General features: G+C 38.8%; 2 protein-coding genes across 4 annotated transcripts in view; one reads left to right on the top strand and one right to left on the bottom strand.

Moving 5' to 3' along the window:
• Positions 1 to 6,163, top strand: part of LOC102009054 — a 7,976-nt gene extending 1,813 nt beyond the window's left edge. The window contains exons 2-3 of the mRNA XM_005381692.1: positions 6 to 503; positions 5,614 to 6,163. Of these exons, the coding sequence (XP_005381749.1) occupies positions 6 to 503; positions 5,614 to 5,652 (537 nt within the window). The 3' untranslated portion in view covers positions 5,653 to 6,163. The remainder of the gene's footprint in view (positions 1 to 5; positions 504 to 5,613) is intronic.
• Positions 6,164 to 9,172: 3,009 nt separating this feature from the next.
• Ctdspl2 (CTD (carboxy-terminal domain, RNA polymerase II, polypeptide A) small phosphatase like 2) overlaps positions 9,173 to 18,569 on the bottom strand; it is a 75,693-nt gene continuing 66,296 nt past the window's right edge. For all 3 annotated transcript variants that reach the window (XM_005381418.2, XM_005381416.2, XM_013512468.1), the window contains exons 11-13: positions 17,302 to 17,428; positions 15,694 to 15,789; positions 9,173 to 14,053 (exon numbers count right to left, since the gene is read on the bottom strand). In XM_005381418.2, the coding sequence (XP_005381475.1) occupies positions 13,988 to 14,053; positions 15,694 to 15,789; positions 17,302 to 17,428 (289 nt within the window). In that variant the 3' untranslated portion in view covers positions 9,173 to 13,987. The remainder of the gene's footprint in view (positions 14,054 to 15,693; positions 15,790 to 17,301; positions 17,429 to 18,569) is intronic.

The raw sequence follows: 18,569 nt of genomic DNA, 5'->3' as shown, positions 1-18,569 counted from the left end.
GCGAGGCGCGACGCTGTGCGGAGCCGGGCGCAGCTGTTCTACGCTCGGCCGCGGGGACAGTAGCAGAGAACGGAAGGGCACTCGGGCTGGCGCCCGGCCCTCGCGCCCTCGTCGCCGCTCCTCGCCCTGCCGTGCGCTCCTGGAGGATGTCTCGGCCTGGGCCGCGGTACGCGCCGCGGAGGCCCCGTCCCCTTCAGCCGGTCTCGGCAGCGGTCCAGGCGCCCGCCCACCCACGTGGGCGCCCGGAGGGGCGAACCGAGAGGCGGACGCTCGGAACCAGACCGGAAGCCGAGGGAGCAGCCGCGCTGTCGCGCCTCGCCCCTCCCGCGAGCCCCCCGGGCTGGTCTTTCCGCGGAGCGGTGTCGGAAGTCCTCGGTCGGGCCGTGTTGCGCGTGAGCTCCCTGCTCGTGCCCAGCCAAGCAGCTGGACGGACGTGCGCACAAACTTTGACACAGTGCGATGAGCACAACAGAAAGCAGTATTGTGAGGTTGCAGGTGAAAAGGTAACAGTAAGAGTAGAGAAAAGGCTTCCCGAGGTGGGCGCCGCTGTAGGGAGTTGGAGAGACCGAGTGAAGTGCTCCGGGGCGTTTCCGGCAGAGACCGTGTGTGTGGTCCCCGCCTGAGGGCGCGGCCGGAGGTAAACCCAGCAAAGGGCTGAAGAGTGAGCCTGCACTTTAAGTTATTGGGCTGCCTTGTACGATTTTAAGTAATATTGTAGATATTATTATTTTATTAATTCTGGAGTATATAATGCACGTACTTTATACAACATTCAGGTTACAAAAAGCGTGAGAAGCATTGATCTGTTTATCCAAGTTATAAAGGTGGGTCGAGAGGCAAGACAAGTAAGGCAAAGGTGGAATATAAATCCCTGAAGGCACCACAAATGTATCTTAAGCGTTTGCTATAATATTTTTTTGTTTGGTTGGTTTTTTTGGTACTGGGACTCGAACTCAGGACCTCGTGCTTGCCAGAAAGGTTTTGTGCCGCTGAGCTAGCTGAGCTGTACCTCTGACCCAACGTAAGTACTTTATGAATGAATTTTTTTTTCATTGCTGGAGGAAAAGCCACCACCTTGTCTCTTGCATTTGAGACAAGGGCTCTTACCTTGGTGTACTACATCCCCAGCAATTCTAGCAACTCTTATTCATTAAATAAGAAGAATACAAGCCTAAATTGAAACAGTGGTGACGGAGAGGAAGGAACCAGTCTGAGAAATATTTAAAGATCAGAGGCAACAGAATTTAGTGACTGTAATGGTTAATTTTATGTATCAGCTTGGTTAGGCCAGGATTCCCATTACCAGTTTTTGGTCAGACACGGTCTAGTTGCTGTGAATGTATTAGTTACATATGAGTAACATTTAAATCAGTGAAGTAGATTATGCTGCACAGAGTGTACGGGTCCAGTTAGGAGAAGACAGCACCCTTTGGAAGAACAAATTCCGCCTCCATACTGTAGTATCAGACTTCCCTTGGATATCCGGCCTGCTGGCCTACATTGCAAGATTCAGACTTGCCAGCACCTGCAGTCATGTGAGCCAGTTGCTTAAAATGAATCTCTTTTTCTGTATACACATCCTATTGATCTATTTTTCTAGAGAACCGTGCCTGATGAAAATAGAAACCATCAAAGATGACATAGAATGAGAGAAAACCTTGAAAAGACTTAAACATTTAAGAAGCAGCTCAAACCAGGTGTGGTGGCGCACAGCTGTAATCCCAGCACTGGGGAGGCTGAGTTAGGATCGCCACAAGTTCAAGGCCAGCCTGGGCCACGTAGTTCAAGGCCAGTCTGAACTACATAGTGAGACTTTGTCTTTTAAAAAAAAAAAAAAAGCCGGGCATGGTAGCACAGGCCAGGAGGCTGAGGCAGGCAGATTGCTGTGAGTTTGAGGCCAGCCAGGACTACATAGAGAGTTCAGGGCCAGCCTGAACTACAAAGCAATACCCTGTCTCAACAAAACAAAACAAAAAAAGCAGCTGCCAAACTGGATCTAGTGGTGCATTCCTGTAATCCCAGCACTCTAGGAGCCTGAGGCAGGAGGACTGCAAAATTGAGCCTAGCCTGGGTAGTTTAGTGACTTAGGCTGTCTGAAAAAATGTTTTTAAATGCTGGGGATGTATGTCAGGGGGAGGCCCTGGGTTTCATCTCCGGTGATGGGAGTTGGAGGTAAAAGGAGCAAACAGAGGAAAAAGGTATTAGTAAATTTTTAAAATTGGTTTTGTGGGAAAAAAAAAAACTGGTTTTGTGTCCTTCCAGTTGTACTTGGTGTGTGTGCATATATATAAATTTTAAATACACTATATGTGGTATATTTAAAAATTTACTGTGTGGCTGTCAGGAGACCTGGTCATTCAGATGATCACATTTTACTGAATTGAACGCTAGACACTTACAATGTATAGAGGGAGGAGAGCTCACAATGTTATATTTTCTTTTTTTCTGGAAATTTCCCTAGTGTCCAAGAGTAGTTGGACTCCTCAAAGCCATGTCTGCTTACTTACCGTATTTCATTTACCACGGCTGATCAACCTAGAAGAGGTCAGGAGCATATTAGCTGTGAAGCTAATGAAACTTTAGCTTTTCCAAGTATTTTCTAAGATCCCCTCCTAGTTTTATGTTTTAAGGCATATACAGTGTGGATTTGCTCCTAGCTGGGATGTAAGCCACCTGCTAGAATCATCAAATTCTGTGGTAACCTCCAATATTGGCCCAGCAGTGAATGGTAAACAAGCACTGTGTAGTCCTCGCCGCTTGAGTCTGTACTCACCCTATGATTTTTTTTTTTTTTTTTTTTTTTTTTGAGCCAAGTTATTGTGTAGTCTAGGCTGGCCTCAAATTCATGGGGATCTTCCTGTCTCAGTCTCCTAAGTGCTGGGATTACAGGCATGTACCACCACCCCTGGCTCCATGATTTTTTTTTTTTGAACAATAGTGTAGAAGTGACACCCAAGGCTAGGCTATAACAAGACTTACAGCCTCCACCTGTACCTTTTAGAATGTTCTGGTGGAAGCCAGCAGCCATTCATGAATTCCTAAGTAGGTACAATGCCTATAATCCCAGCTACTGAGGAGTTGAAGCAGGAGGATCACAGTTTGAGCCTATCCTGGGCAGTTTGGCTGCTGAAGAGATGATTTCCCAAGCCATCTCACTTCCTCTTGCTTTCCCTAAGGTCCAGTTTCCACTTTGCCCCAAATGCTATGAACTATCTCAGTATCTTTCCAATGAATTCTTTTTTTTTTTTTTTTTTTTTCTTCTGGTACCGGGAATCGAACTCATGACCTCACGCTTGCCAGGCAGGCGCTGTGCCGCTGAGCTAAATACGCATCCCCCAATGAATTCTTCTTAACCTCAGCTACAATTCTTAACAAATACTTCCTAGTATAGTGTGATTGCAGTTAAGAGGAAAGCTGGATGTGGTGGCACATGCATGTAATCCCAACACTTGGGAGGCTGAGGCATGAGGACTGCCACAAATTTGAGGCCAGGCTGAACTACATAACAAGACCCTGTCTCAAAAAAAAAAAAAAAAAAATCCTGAGAGGGTAATGCTTTGCTATACTTAAATCTCTGTTCAGCACATAGACCCAGTAACTATAGATTGACCACATAGTTTCTATGCAGAACTGGTTTGTTTTCCAAGAAAAAAATTTGTCCACCAGGTCACTGTTTCTCTTCAGGAAAGATAATCTCAATGAAAACAAGTATAGCTGGGCCACAAAGTAGCAAGCCTCATTATTACTAGCAAGTGCCAGGTGTGGTGGTGCATGCCTGTAATCCTAGCACTCAGGAAGTTGAGGAAGGAGGAGCTTTTTGAGTTGGAAGCCAACCTGGGCTACAAAGTAAGCTCAAGGCCAGCCTGAACTATATATCAAGACCCTGTCTCAAAAAGACAAAACAAAAAAAATATTACTAGTAAGCATCATTGCACAGTAATCTGAATTGAGAAGTAAGAAATGTTTTTTGTCACATCCATTTACCCTAAGGTGGAGCCTCAGGAAAGCAACAATTTTATTTTTCTACTGTGGTAATATAGTTACTTGTATTAAGCTGGCTGAAGATTGTTTGAGACAGTGTATCTTGGGGGCTGGGGATTTAGCCCAGCGCACAGAGCCTGCCTGGCAAGTGCAAGGTCATAAGTTTGATTCCTGGCGGGGGTGGGGGGGGGCCGCACACCAAAAAAGAAACAAACAAAAAAAGACAGTGTATGTTTTTAAGATGTTAACAAAAAGAAATACAGGGAAGGCAAACTAAACACAGTTTTGGGCCAGGCATACACACTTGTAATCCCAGCACTTGGGAGGCTGAGGCAGGAGGACTGCTGTAAATTCAAGGCCAACCTGGGCTACAAAGTGAGTTTAAAGAACTGAACTGCATAGTGAAACCCTGTCTCAAAAAGACTTGGTCTCCAGAGAACAGGTAGGCTGACCTATAGATTCCCTTCTACCCCTCATGCCAGAGGTGGAACCCAGGGCATTATGCATGTTAGGCAAGGGCTCTGTTGCTGCCATAGACATCCATCCCCTTACGTGTAGACCAGATATTTACCTAGAAGAGATGAGATTGATTCCTGGTACCTAAAAAAAAAAGAGATGAGAGCATCTTGTTGACTTAATATTAGCTACCATTCTCTTTCAGTAGTTAGACTATGGTTCTGCTCTTCCCAAGTAGGCATCTGATTATGATTAAGTTTACTGCTGACAGTAAATGAGTAAAATTGAAATCTAGCTTTAAAATTAAGCATACTGTGATTTACTTAGTGTGAACCAGTTGTCCTGAATCTCAATTCTGGATGCACTGAATCTATTTTTTGCACTTAGAAGTCCAAACTTTGAAATGTGGGCCCATCCTTTCCTTTATTAAACAAATGATTATTCAGTGCCTATGCTGTACTAAGTGATGCTAAGGCTTTGCAGTGTTAATATTACATCTTAAGCCACAGACAATTAAAAATGGATTGTAGGGACTGAAGATGCTATGGAGAAATATATGGACTGTGTATATGCAACGCTGAGAAAAGTTTGCAGAAATGGAAAATTCATAGTATTACGCATGCTGCTTTCTCAAATGAAGCAGGGAAACAAGTGTCTAGAAGTATGTACTAGGCCTTGACACTAACTTGTTACTTATTCTAGTCTCTAGGGGAGTCCTATAATCACAAATAATAGTGTAGTCATCTCTCCATATCTGTAGAAGATTGCTTTTGGTTCAACCCTTATGTACAATGACATAGTATTTTGTTTTTGTCTTTTGAGACAGTGTCTCATTAGGTAGCCTAGGCCGGTCTTGGAACTTGCAGCAATCTTTCTGCCTCAGCCTCTCAAATTCTGAGATTATAGGCATGTACCACTACACCCAGGTGACATAGTATTTGTGTATAATCTACATTCTGCTATATACTTTAAATCATGCCTAGATTATACTTAGAATATCTAATACAAGGAAAATACTGTGTAAGTACACTGTGTTGTTTAGGGACTAAAGTAAGTTTGTACATCTTCAGTACAGGCACAGTTTTTTAAAGAGTCTATTTTTGAGACAGGATCTTGCTATATAGCCCATGCTGGCCTTGAACTCACAGGTACATTTTTTTTTTTTTCAATCCACAGCTGCTTGAATCCATAGATGTGGGACCTACAAATACATAGGGTGGACTGTATTCCCATTTGTCAAATTAGCGGAGTAGATGAGTAAGTGTTGAACAAATTAAAACTTCCGTTATGCTGAGGATGGAGCTCGTGGGAGAGCATTTGCCTAGCATGCATGAGGCCTTGAATTTGATCCCTGACAGTGCGAAAAAAACCTAAAAAGCCTGTTCTCAAGGTGTTCCATTACTAAAGGCTAATGAGACTAAATGGCAGCAGAAAGAAAGCCAGGGTGCTCTGGGCTCCTTTTAGGAAGTTCCTTACTTAAGCACCAGACTCAAAACCTCACATGAAATAGGTACAAGCTCAAGGGCAGGTTTTATTTACAAACAGGCTTTGACCATCCACTTTGACAGTAACACCAAATGTATTAACCATTAGTTGTATTAGAAAAGGGGATAATTTGCATGGAGATCTAAAACTTCTAACTGTTCTCCCACTAATCCACTCTATACCCCATATGGCAACCAAAGTGGCCTTAAAATAAATGCGATGCTGTACTCCTCTATTTAAACCTCTCTTTGCATGTCTGTCTGGTTTTTCAACTGATAGTCTACTTAAACATTAGCGCTTGCAAGCCATTCATCTCGCAAGCCCTTCTTCATGACCCTTTCCCAACACTGATGTCTGTTTACCTCTAGGCTGTAAGCTTGATGGCAGTGTCAGTTTTGCTCTTTTGCCATTTAGGGTCTGGCACAGTAGTGCCTTCCACATGCTAAAACAGGTAAATAGGTTTTGCTTTCCCACCCCGCCCCAAGTGCTGAGGATGTGGTAACCAGTAGATTAGTTTAATTTTTTTTTATTTTTTGTTTTTTTTGGTTTTTCTCCGGTACCGGGAACCGAACTCACGACCTTGCGCTTGCCAGGCAGGCGCTTTTGCCGCTGAGCTAAATCCCCAGCCCCACCAGTAGATTAGTTTATAGCTAAATGAGATCTTAGGGGACAGAGCCTGGTTGGAGGAGGTGAGTCGTGGTGGCAAGTCCTGGAAGGGCCAATGTAATCTCTCCTGCACCTCCCTTGTGCATACCAGGCAACTGTCCCACTGAACTACACTATACCCCCAACCCAAATAGTATTTTCAAAATGACTTTTTACTATCATTAGGAAGGCCATTCTCGAAACAAAACAAAAAAACAACAAAAAGCCAGGCATGGTAGCACACGCCTGTAATCCCAGCACTTGGGAGGCTGAGGCAGGAGGATCGTTGTCATAAGTTCAAGAATAGCCTGAGCTACAAAGTAAGCTCAAGGCCAGCCTGAACTGTATAGCAAGACCCTGCCTCAAAAAGACAAAAAAAAAAAAAAAAAAGGCTATTCATAGCTACTTTCAACAAATACTGTCAAATACCACCTAACATTAAAGTGTATATCGTAGTCACTATAAACTCATCCATTCCATTTATCTATTACTAAAGATTTATCTATTACTATTACTTCTAACTTGGCAAATCTCATGTGACCTGTTACCCCAAATACTTATCACACTTTTTTTTTGAGACAAGGTCTCACTGTCTAGTTTAGACTGGCCTTGAATTCACTATGTAGCCCAGGCTGGCTGTGATCTCTTAAGGGATCCTCCTGCCTCAGCCTCCCAAGTGGGGAGATTAAACATACGAGCCACCAAACCCAGCTATTCTTAAAGCCATTCAAGGCTTTTCAATGTATGACCAACTTCCTCAATGCTACCATCAACAGGTATGGGTACCCTCTCCATTATCACTTATCCAGTTTTCATTTGCTTTTGCACACAACACTGCTGGTGTCTCAGTTCTGACAGCAATACCCTTATCCTACTGTACACTGCATATTCAGGCATCTCCTCAAACCGTCTTACTTTCTTGTTGCTGAGAAGACACAGTACTCAACACCTACAATTTAAAGTGGTTTATTTTGGCTCATGTTTGAGTCCTAGTTGGCTGGCTCCAGTGCAGAATGACATGGCCCAGGGCATGGCAGAAAAAAAGCAGCTCATGAAATAGTGGCTGGGGAACAGGAGAGGGAAATAGAACCCCAGGCCACCCAGCCAGGAACCCACCTCCTTCAACCAGGCTCCTCCTTCCAAAATCACGTGAATGCCTCACTGTAGTAGCCCACAGATGATCACACACCCATGATCCAATCATCTCCCAAAAGCCTCACCTATGAGTACATGAGGCTTTGTTTTGGCAGAGGTGGAGGGTCTAGATACAAACCATAACACCCCATGTATAGTTTTTCTCATCCCTCTTGCATTACCATCCTTCAGAAGACTACCCACTTTAACATCTACATTCTGGCTATTCGTGTATTGCTTTAGTTTATAACATGGTGTTTCATTTTCATAATTCTAAAAGGTAATGTTAGTGTATCTATTTTACAGACACACACTGAGACTTAGGAAACTACTGCTTTTGGTAAATGGCTGAGTTCTTGGGGACTTAAAATTCAGATCTTTTGACTCTGACTTATGCTTTCACTAAACATACTCCCAAGTCAGTTATTCTCTTGAGGTGCAATCATTTACTTCTAAAGGACTGAGTGATGAGAAAACTCTGCATCATCAAAGCTTAAGGTAGTTACAGTCTCATCAGAGAGATCAGGGTGGGAGCAAGTGCTGTTGTATACCTGGTTATATTGGCTCAAGTTGGCCTTTATATCAAGTATAAATTGTTCATCTCAGCTCACTATAACCTGATTTTTGTTGCCATCTTATCTGTATTTTACAAAATGGACCTTTTACTCAGGTTGGCCTCCTAGAGTTATTTCATCCTGGCTCATAGGGATATACATTCTAGGCGAAGCTCTATCATCTTGGAAAGACACTTTTCTAGACCAATTTCTTTTGTCTATAAAATAAACACGTCCACTTGGAACCTGGAATTTACTCCCAGTTAAAAACTGGATTGTCCCCTTAGGCCTCATTTATGCCATTCTACATCATTTGTCTTTTATATAGTAACACTTTGTGAGGTAAATTGACTTACGAACTTGAGAAAGCTTTGTATTCACATACAAACATCATACAAGAATTTGAAGGTGTCACATGTGATCACACACCTATAATCACAGCACTCAGGAAGCTGAGGCAGGAGGGTCACCAAAGGTTGTAGGCCAATGCTGGGCATGGTGGAAATCCCAGCACTCAGGAGGCTGAGACAGGAGGATTGCTGTGAGTTTTGAGACCAGCCCGGGCTACAAAGTGAGCTCAAGGCCAGGATGAACTGCATGGCAAGACCCTGTCTCAAAAAAAAACAATAAGAAACAAACAAAAAACCCAAAGGTGTAGGCTGAACTGAAATGTAGTCAGACCTTGTCTCAAAAACCAGAAAGAACACTAAGGCACGGGGAAATAACATGTTACAGTGACACTCAGAAGAACTGCATGGTTTCAGGTCACAGCCCTCTCTGAGCTCATTTCTTTACTGGTCTTCTTGATCTGACTCTACACTATAGTCCCTACAAGTTTGTCTTGAAGATTAATATTAAACAAGAAGTAAATGTGAAAAAACTGAACTTGTAAACAAAAAAGAAACACTATACAAATAGAAGTTGTTAGAAATTATATTGTTTCTGATGGCTGATAAATATCATCAAAGAAAAGTGCTTCCATAAAAGTTTTATTTATCCTCACAACAACCCTGTGAGGTAGGGTGATCAGGGCATTTGAAGATGAGAAAACTAAATCTACATTACTTGTTCACGGCTACTCTGCATAGTAAATAAGTAGAAATTAAATTGAGATTTTTAAATGTCCGTAACTTTATACTGAATCATGTGGAAACAGGTAGAGAGAATATTAGCTCCCCTCTTACCTTAATGCCAAAGGACACTCCCTTGAAAAATCCCATTTCAAAAAAAGAAAAGTCATTTTTCATTGCTTATTTCTACAAAGATTTATAAAATAAAAAAATAGTGAAATATCTTACAGTTTATATATATATATATATATAAAATGGTCTCATTCAGGGACATGTCCTTCAGCTGTATATTTATGATCAACTATCCAAGTCCTAGAAATGCAAATTTTTAAAAACATGAAAGACCAAAAATGATAATGAGCAGTAGTTCCAAGCTTATTATTCCTCCATGTATCTTAAATTCTGTGAAATCTGGTCCCAGTTTTTAAAAAAAGAAAAGGTGGAAAACAACTTTCCAGAGAGAAGTCTGGTAAACTTTATTTTTGTTGCCTACTCTCAAACCACTGTCACCTTAATTAATACATTATCTCCCAAACCTGATGATTAGTGTCACCAGGAAAAGCTCTGTCTTCATACAGAATTCTAAGGTCCCACTCTAGACACAATGAAAATTTTCTAGCGGCAGGTTTCAGGAATCTATATACCTTAAAAGCTTTTCAGAGTAATTCTAATAAACAGGTTTGGGAACCACTGATGTATCTCAGAATACTAGTATCAGAATCATTAACTAGTATAACCATGTTGCACTCTTATCTCTCCATTAAAAAAAAAAAGATGTCAAAATGTGGTATATCCCAAAGAACTCTTGCCTCTCAGCAATTAATTTCAAGATACAGAGAAACATTTTATAAAAATATGTCCTACTTAGTGAGACTTGGACTCCAATCATAATTTGAATAGTATTTAAGTATAAGATAGTTTTGTGGTTCTTATTCTGAAAATTATATTAATGAATTCTGTACAAATTCCTAGCAAGCTTTCAACTCAAAGGAAGACATGAAAAGTAATGACATAATTACATCAGCACTGAAAAATACTCTACTCAAATACAGCTCATGAGAATAAGTGAGTGAATGACAACCCAGGGCCTCCTGGCCCATACATTTTTGTTCCCAGTCCACTCTTCCCCTATAAGGGGAGATCAAATAAACATTCTTTCCTAGTAGTTTGGCATAGTTATTCAGTGGGTAACTATGAACTAATTTAGATACAGGAGATTAAAAGATAACAAATAAATACCTAGGAAGACAAAGAGAAGTCAGGTCAGAAAAACTTAACTAGCTAATGATGTAGTATATAACACCATCATATTAGTACAAATAAATGAAGGCTTCAGTGTCCTTTACATTTCAGATTTTATGTACTGACTCAGATGTGGAAGAGACCTGGTCTTTATGAAGAACTCTGTGCTCGCTGGAAAGATTTGTAGTAATAATGAAATGCTCTTCTTCAATGATGAGATGAAGTTTCTTTTTCAAGCAAGTTGACAATAAAACAATGAGAAATGAACTTCTTTAGAGCGCTGAATGAGATATATAGCTGAAAAAGTCATTGGCCAAAGATAACTTAAAAAAATTCTATGTTAACACTAAAAAAAAAAGAATCCCAGAGAAATATATATATATATATATATATATTAAAAAACAATGTACACATCCATTTCACTGACAGTTATAAGAAAATAGCCATTTATAGATGTTACACAATACTTTCAACAAATCCCAAATCAATTTTGGGAAACAGATAAAGCCATTGGGTAAATAAATATACATACTAGCTAACATAAAACAATTTATGGTTATGAAGTCTCATCAGTTCTATTTTAGGACTCAAGGAGAAATATGGTGATAGACCTAGGGCTACATATATTACATGAAGTTAAAAAACTGATTAAAACATCCTTTCTAACAACGATACAAACATTTAAAAGAATGTCTTACAAGTCAGACATATCACTGGACATAGCACAAGGTGAGTGTATGTCCTTCAGAGTTGTAATGTGTATACAGGTAACTTTTGCCATGTCTCATCATGGATCTATCTGTCCTGCATTTACTACAGTTAGTTTTTTAAGACTTCATGTTTCCTGTGTGAGCTGATGGGCTGGGCACATCTCAATTTAAAAAAAAATGCACCTCCAATTAAATGGAAGTGTTCAATATCTACCAAAAGATAAAGAGATAATAAGAAGATAAAACATCAAAGTGGAAGGAAGCTGACTAAATGTTTTCTTTATATTTTTATATTAACAATTTTAAAATTACCCAAATAATATAATGGGAAAAATACACAGTATTAATTTAGTTTTGAGAATTTGCTCAGGCTACATAAAGTTTCTTTTATTTCTTTACAGAACCTCATTATGCTTGACTTGTTTTTTACTTTTAAGGAATTGTTCTGGTATGGGGCTGAAAACAACTTTACCATTAATAAAAAATGATTAATTTAAAAGTTGCCTTTTTATTATTAAAGTGGCACATGGTGTTAGGTGCTTACATTTCCCTGTAAGTTATGGGAAGGCCCTTTGAGAGACTCTTAATCAGGAAAACTTTCAGCAAGTATGATGCATGCTGAAAAGTTCAGATCTTATATGGGTTTTGCTGTTTGAGCATAAAAAGGAAGGGAACAAGGAGTAAATGTAACTAGGTTCACAATTTTGAGCAAGAGCATATGTAAAGGTAACGTATGTACATTTTATTTCAAGAAAGACATAAGACAAACAGCATAAAGATGCCCAGATGCCCTAAAGATAAATACATTTCAAAGATTCTCATTAAAATGAATCTGTAGTATTTTTTCCTGCAAGCAAAATACTTTTCTTTAAATTAAAAAAAAAATTAGTTTCTGAATTGCAAATGCTTTTGCTTTTTTTTTTTTTGCAGAAAATCTGCCACGATTATTTTTTAATGAATAAGGATTTTCCACAAAACAGGCTTGTTCTACATGCTAGATCTTTAAACAGTTCAGTGACACAATATGCTAACTACATACACAACAGATAATATAGTAAGAAAACACTCAACCTGATGAAAAGTTAAAATCTTCATTAATACACTGAAAACTGACATAACTCATGCCTTTAAAATCAAAAATACAAAAATTAAATGTTTTCCTAAAAAGATTTCCTTATTTTAAGGATTCATTTGAAAATGAAGCTGCATGTAATTTGTACAATAAGTTGTACAAGTAAACAGGTAATATACATAAAAAATTAACTGACATACTCCTTAATTATCAGTTGTCCACCTTTAATTTCCAATACTGTACTTTCTTAACAAGCATACAAAATATCAAACTTCTCTTTAGAAAAAGTGCCGTTCTTTGACATCCTTTACACAAAAACAGTCTGAGCCTGTGGCATGTTAATGCAGTTGAGAGGCAAAGCATACTTTTACAAATTCTACCTTCCATAAAAAGCCTCACGAAAAGATTACACGCCACTATAAAAATATCAACCTCTTGTGGTAGCTGCATTAGAGAACCAAGGCTTGAAGACCATTTTCATATAGCATAGAAAACCACTATGAGAGCACATTAACTGCATTGGTGGCTTGGGAGTGTACTGTGCCACAGGATTATGCATAGCTACTGTTAGGTACCAAGCTGTTACACAGAGTTTTAAATTGATTGTAACTGAGAGCATAACAGAGGTACATACTACCAGCCCATGCAAAGTAAAAATACTGAATCACTGTGCTAAATACTTCATTCCTGGAGAAAACCAAAGGCAACAATACCTAAATCAAGCCCAACAGGTGACTGAACTCATTCTCCTCAAAGATTGGTGAGCACAATGAAGTCTGAGGTATACCTTTATCCATTAAATCTGTGTGCCATTGCAAGATATTACCATTTGGGAATACATACCACCACAATGGTTTAAATCTTTTGAATATTATTCATATATTCTTATCTACCCAGTCTCTTGATTTTGAAAAGATTTCACCTACAGTAGAATATTACAGAAACAAAATATAAATGCATGTCTTTCTAAATGAAACTTACATGGACTAAAAGTAGAGAATATTTTTAAACAAATATACAATATGCAGGCAGACAAAGCAGGAAAACGGCCATTCAAACATATAATAAAAAAACTAAAAATTGACTATTTCCAGAAAACTATGAAGCGCCTCAACTAAAAGGAATGCATAATGAAATTCTAATCTAATACAGGTCAAAAATGTAAAAAGGTTATAAACCTTAACAGGAAAAATAAAACAACTTTTTACTGGCCATTCCTGTTGAAATGAGAATTGTAAAGTAACAGAAAAGTGGCTACAAACCCACTTAGAGCACCAAACAGAGAGAAAATAAAAGTCCATTTTCATCTCTGTTATTATCATAAAATCCTGTGTAACTACAGGTCAAACTGCTGGTGGCAGAAACAGAATTCTTTATAAACTGCAGATGTCCTGTACATAAAAAAATTTCACTGGAGTTGCACTAGTTCTAAAGACTCTTCTGTTTTAGCCTACCTACTGTATGTATGCAATCTGAGATAAAGTCTCTTTCTGTAACCCTTGATTATTATTGGGCACCAAAGATAAGAAAAGCAAGACAGGGTACAAAAATGCAAAATTTCAACAGTAATGGCAATGTTTTTGTCTTAGTCCAAAAGGGTCCTGCATTCTCTCCCCCTTCAGTGCTTTGGTAAGTCTTTTAATCTGGGGGCAGCAAATCATGCAAGCGAAATCTGTCTCTGATGTGAGGTCGGACATCTTCATTCTGCGTGAGAAAAAGATAGTTTTTTTTCAAGTCACATAATTTCAAAGATTTTATCCTCATAACATTATAAGCAGTCTTACTTCAAAGAGAAAACATACTGTTTTACTTTATGACTTTCTATATCCATGGGTTCCACATCTGTAGATTCAGTTATCCTTGAATCAAAAATATTCTGGGAAAAAAATGCATTTGTACTGAGCATGTACAGACTTTTTTGCTTGTCATTCATTAATCCCTATACAATACAGCCCAATAATTATTTACATATCATTTACATTGTATTAGCTATTGTAAGTAACCTAGGGATGATCTGATATCCAAACAGTATCATGGAAATAATACCCAAAAGGCAGATATTAAGGGTTAACTGCACAGGAATATGCCATCAATACAATTAATTTAGGATTTAAAAAACACTCATAGAGACCACTGGTGGGCAGTGAGCACTAAGGTTTAGGACCCCAGGTGAAACTCTGAATCACTCCAAATATATTTTCTCTGAGGCCCCTTCCTACCTCTGCGAGAGACTCATTATTTATGTAGCCTGAGATTATCTTCCTCCAGCCCAGAAATTCTCAGCCAAAGTTATTGGGGAGGAAAAGCCCTCTTCCTGTGCTTTGTTTTCCAATGTTCCTGGCCTTTCTATTTGCTTTCCTAATGTATCACTTCTTTATTTCCTTGCATTTAAGACCTTTCCCTAATCGTTTGGGGGCAATTTACTGAGTACTGATGAATAATGACTGTGTCCAACCAAGTTAAATACCCCCATTCCCCTTACTAGGAATTGAACCCAGGGCCTTCACACTGAGCTACATCCCCAGCCCTTTTATTGTTTATTTTGAGACAGGGCCTGACTCCATTGGCCAGGATGGGCTTAAATTTGTGATTCTCCTGCTTCAGCCTCCCAGAGTGCTGAGATTTTAGGCATACACTTAAAGATACCTGTGTCTTTAGAGAGACTTTCCTTACTCACTCCCACTGAGCTCCCACTTCAGCCCTGCAGCAGAACCTTTGTGGTTACAGGTGGTGGCAGCACTTAATACTCCTCTGACCTGAATCACAAGTAGCCTCTAGGATCTGCCTACATACCCGCACCCAATGACTCCCAAGCCACTAGCTCACTCTCTAGGTGGCTCTTCTGTCCTCTCCACACAGAGCTCCTTTACCGCTGGGGAAGACTTAACAGCTTTTCTGGAAAGCTCCCATGCCCATTCAACAACTACAGAGAGGGAGGAACCAGAATTTTGACTCCTTTGAGACTAACCCAGATCAATGGGGCTATCTGTACCTCTGGTTTCACAGATTAGGGCCAAAGCCATTCTTCTGATGCCCTCGAGAAGCAATGTTGGTACTAGTTGCGTTTGTACAATTTATTAGAAAGGATGCTCAGTGGCATTTTACATCTTTAGTATGTAAACATAAGTAGTCACAGTACAGGGAATCTTCTGTTTAAATGTAAGGTTGAACCTGTTTGAGTTCTGCTGTACATTATTTAAATTTTATTTAAAGAACCAAAAACACCCTCAATCTTTTCTCTAACCTCCTACCAGTTAGCTTTAAAAGTCAATACCCATAAAGCAGAGATTTTAATATAGTTGAGCTAATGAAAACACAACAGAGAAATTCTAAGATATACTCACCAGTTCTACAAGCTTCTCCAGAAATGGAATCAATTTTAGAAGTTCACTGTCATTTTTATCCATAAACCAGCTTTCTATAGGGATTCCGTTAGAAAGCTAAAATGACAAATAAGTAATTAAACTCTTCACTCGTATTTTGCCTAGTTTGTAAAAGTTTAAAAAGGAACACTAAATTTAAGCAAACTCTCATCTAAAAGTTCCTTTGAAAAGCAATGTTACCAGAGTTTTTGCTGACAACTCAATTATGCAAGAGACAAATGCTTAAGGAATAAACTGAAGTGGAATTGACTTTCTTGTGTTAGAATATAACACTAAACGAAGTTCCACAGAAACAAGTTTTAGAAAAACCACTACTATAACTAAAAGCATTCCTTTATTCATTCAAAAAATAAGTACTATGACCATAGTGCTAATTATTAGGAATAAAAGGGTATTGCTAATCTAAGGCAGAGAATACTATCAGAAATAATAAACATTTTTCTTTACACAGGGACCAAATCCCATTCATTTGAAATGGGGTTTCACTGTGTTGTCCAGTCTGGCCTTCAACTCTTGGGGTCAAGTGAAAGTGCCTCAGCTTCTCAAACTGATAAGACTACAGGTACAGGACAGGATGCCTGACTACCACTGTTCTACTCTTGACTCAATGGTATTTCATTAAAGAAGTCTAAAAATGTAAGCCTATTTGGTTTTATAGTAATCTCTATGGTAAAATATCTTTACTTTAAAATTTAGGCTAAATGGTATCTGTGAGATAGCCTCTGGGAACCAAGATGAAATTCGTTTTCTTTTGTTTTGAGATCTGGCTATTGTGAGATCTGGCTACCAGCCCGGGCTGGTCTCAAACTCTTGGGCTCAAGCAATCCTCCTGTCTCAGCCTCCCAAGTACGTAACACTACAGGTACATACCAAGGCACCCAGCTAAGTTCTTAAAAACAGTATCTTAAAATGTGAGTAAACGAAAATAGGGACCTAGGGCTAGGGATGTAATTCAGTGGTAGAGTGTATTTTAGCATGCACAAAAGTCCTAAAATCTATCAATGACCAGCACCCCCAAGCAAAATATAGAGACCCAAAGTAAACATATTTTAATACCATAGATTCCCTTACCCCCTTTTTAATTACTAACAAAGTTAATACCGTAGTCCCTATCTGCACTCACTTATTGTGAATCAAATCTCAGAAATTGTATCTCAAGGATGGTTCATCCTTAGTTGTAGCTCTATTTCAAAGCAGTATTAATAAAGGGTACAAATACACTGACAAAGGGCTGTGAGTGGTGGCACATGCCTGTTATCCCAGCAATCAAGAGGCTGAGGCAGGAGGATTATTGTGCGTTCGAGGCCAGCCTGCGCTGCAAAGTGAGTTTGCATGCAGCCTTAACTGCAGAGCAAGACCCTGACTCAAAAAGAAAAAAAAAATACTGACAAAGTAGTTTAAGAAAATATTTCAGAATGTTCAGTAGACTATAACATAGGTAAGCCAACTATAATTCTTAACATGTTTGTAAATAAGTTACTGAATCAGTAACTAAACGATATACTATCTTGGCAGCTTTGGTCTTCGTATTTTTTCTAATCCGAGTTTACTTAGCAACTCTCTTCCTACCTGATACGCAAAGGCTTGTGGTGAGTTGTCAATTATTATGGTTTTTGAAAGATCCCTTCCAAGGATATTTAAATCCTTTATATAATTTCCTTGTACACAAACACAATGTTCTCGAAAAAGCCGGTGCCTAAACATAAAAATAAAAATAAATTTACTAAAAAACATTTCTAAAAACTACTACATGTTAAAAACAAGTACACACATACATATACCACAGGCTTTACAGAGTAAGCCTTATTTATTTTCTCTCATGGGAGAAATTCAAACACAAATATTGGGCCTATGCTTTGAGCAACAGTATAACTATAAAACTTCTTAGCAGTTATTGAAACATACAACTAAATTTTACCATGCCTTAAAGAACTTTGGTCTATCACAAAATGTTATATTAAAATTACAATTTTTTGTGATTTACCCAGCAAAGTTCAGATAAGACGCAGCATCTAGTTGTCAGTAAGGTCCTGCTTTTTAACCAATTTTCCAGGTGGATGACTGAGGCCCAAGGAGATAAGTGACTCGCCCACGGTCACAGAGTAAGTCAGGAGTTAGCCCTGGATTGCAACTCATGATCCTCCTGGCTCCCAGTCCTTTGCTCTAAACAGTAGACCATACAGCCACCCTATCGCTGTACATGCCAGAATAGAAAATGTAAGAAGGAATGTTTTTGTATTGGCTTTATTAAAACTTTTTTTTTAGTTTCCCTTAAAGTTTCTGAGAACAGGTGCTGCTGAAGCCAAAACATTCCATCATTTCAATTTTTCCCTAAACATCCATTTCCTTTAATTTAGTGTAAGCATGTATATGAAAAATGGGTTAAAATGTAAGTTCATATTTAAATTCAAAGAAATGTACATTGATGTTTCACCCATTTTAGAAACTGCATAGACAAAATAATTTACAATGCTTACATACTATAGTAATTATGCAATCCCCATTTATACTCAAAATATTAGTCTCTGAAGACTGAATTTTTTTGCCTTGAAATGCACCCATTCAGTGTAGTTTCATAACTGGAAGTTTGTCTTCTATGTTTCTTGCCTCAACTAACAATTTTTCAGAAGGTTATCGATTACTCTGACTTGTATTTTTAATTATTTAATTTCAAGAAAGGAGTATTTTCTAATCTGTCACAGCTCACACACTAATCTGTCAAAGCTCACATAAAATCTGTCACAGCTCACACAACAAAAATAAATGAGAAGAAAAAAAAAAGAGAAGTTAATCCCTACCACCCACATATACAAACTCAATCTTTTTAAAAAATATTA

Source organism: Chinchilla lanigera, unplaced genomic scaffold (genome assembly GCF_000276665.1).
Source record: "Chinchilla lanigera isolate Chin_1 unplaced genomic scaffold, ChiLan1.0 scaffold00015, whole genome shotgun sequence".
In the NCBI taxonomy this organism is placed as follows: Eukaryota; Metazoa; Chordata; class Mammalia; order Rodentia; family Chinchillidae; genus Chinchilla; species Chinchilla lanigera.
Note: the sequence above shows the minus strand (reverse complement) of the source record. Positions and strands in the feature narration are given on the sequence as shown.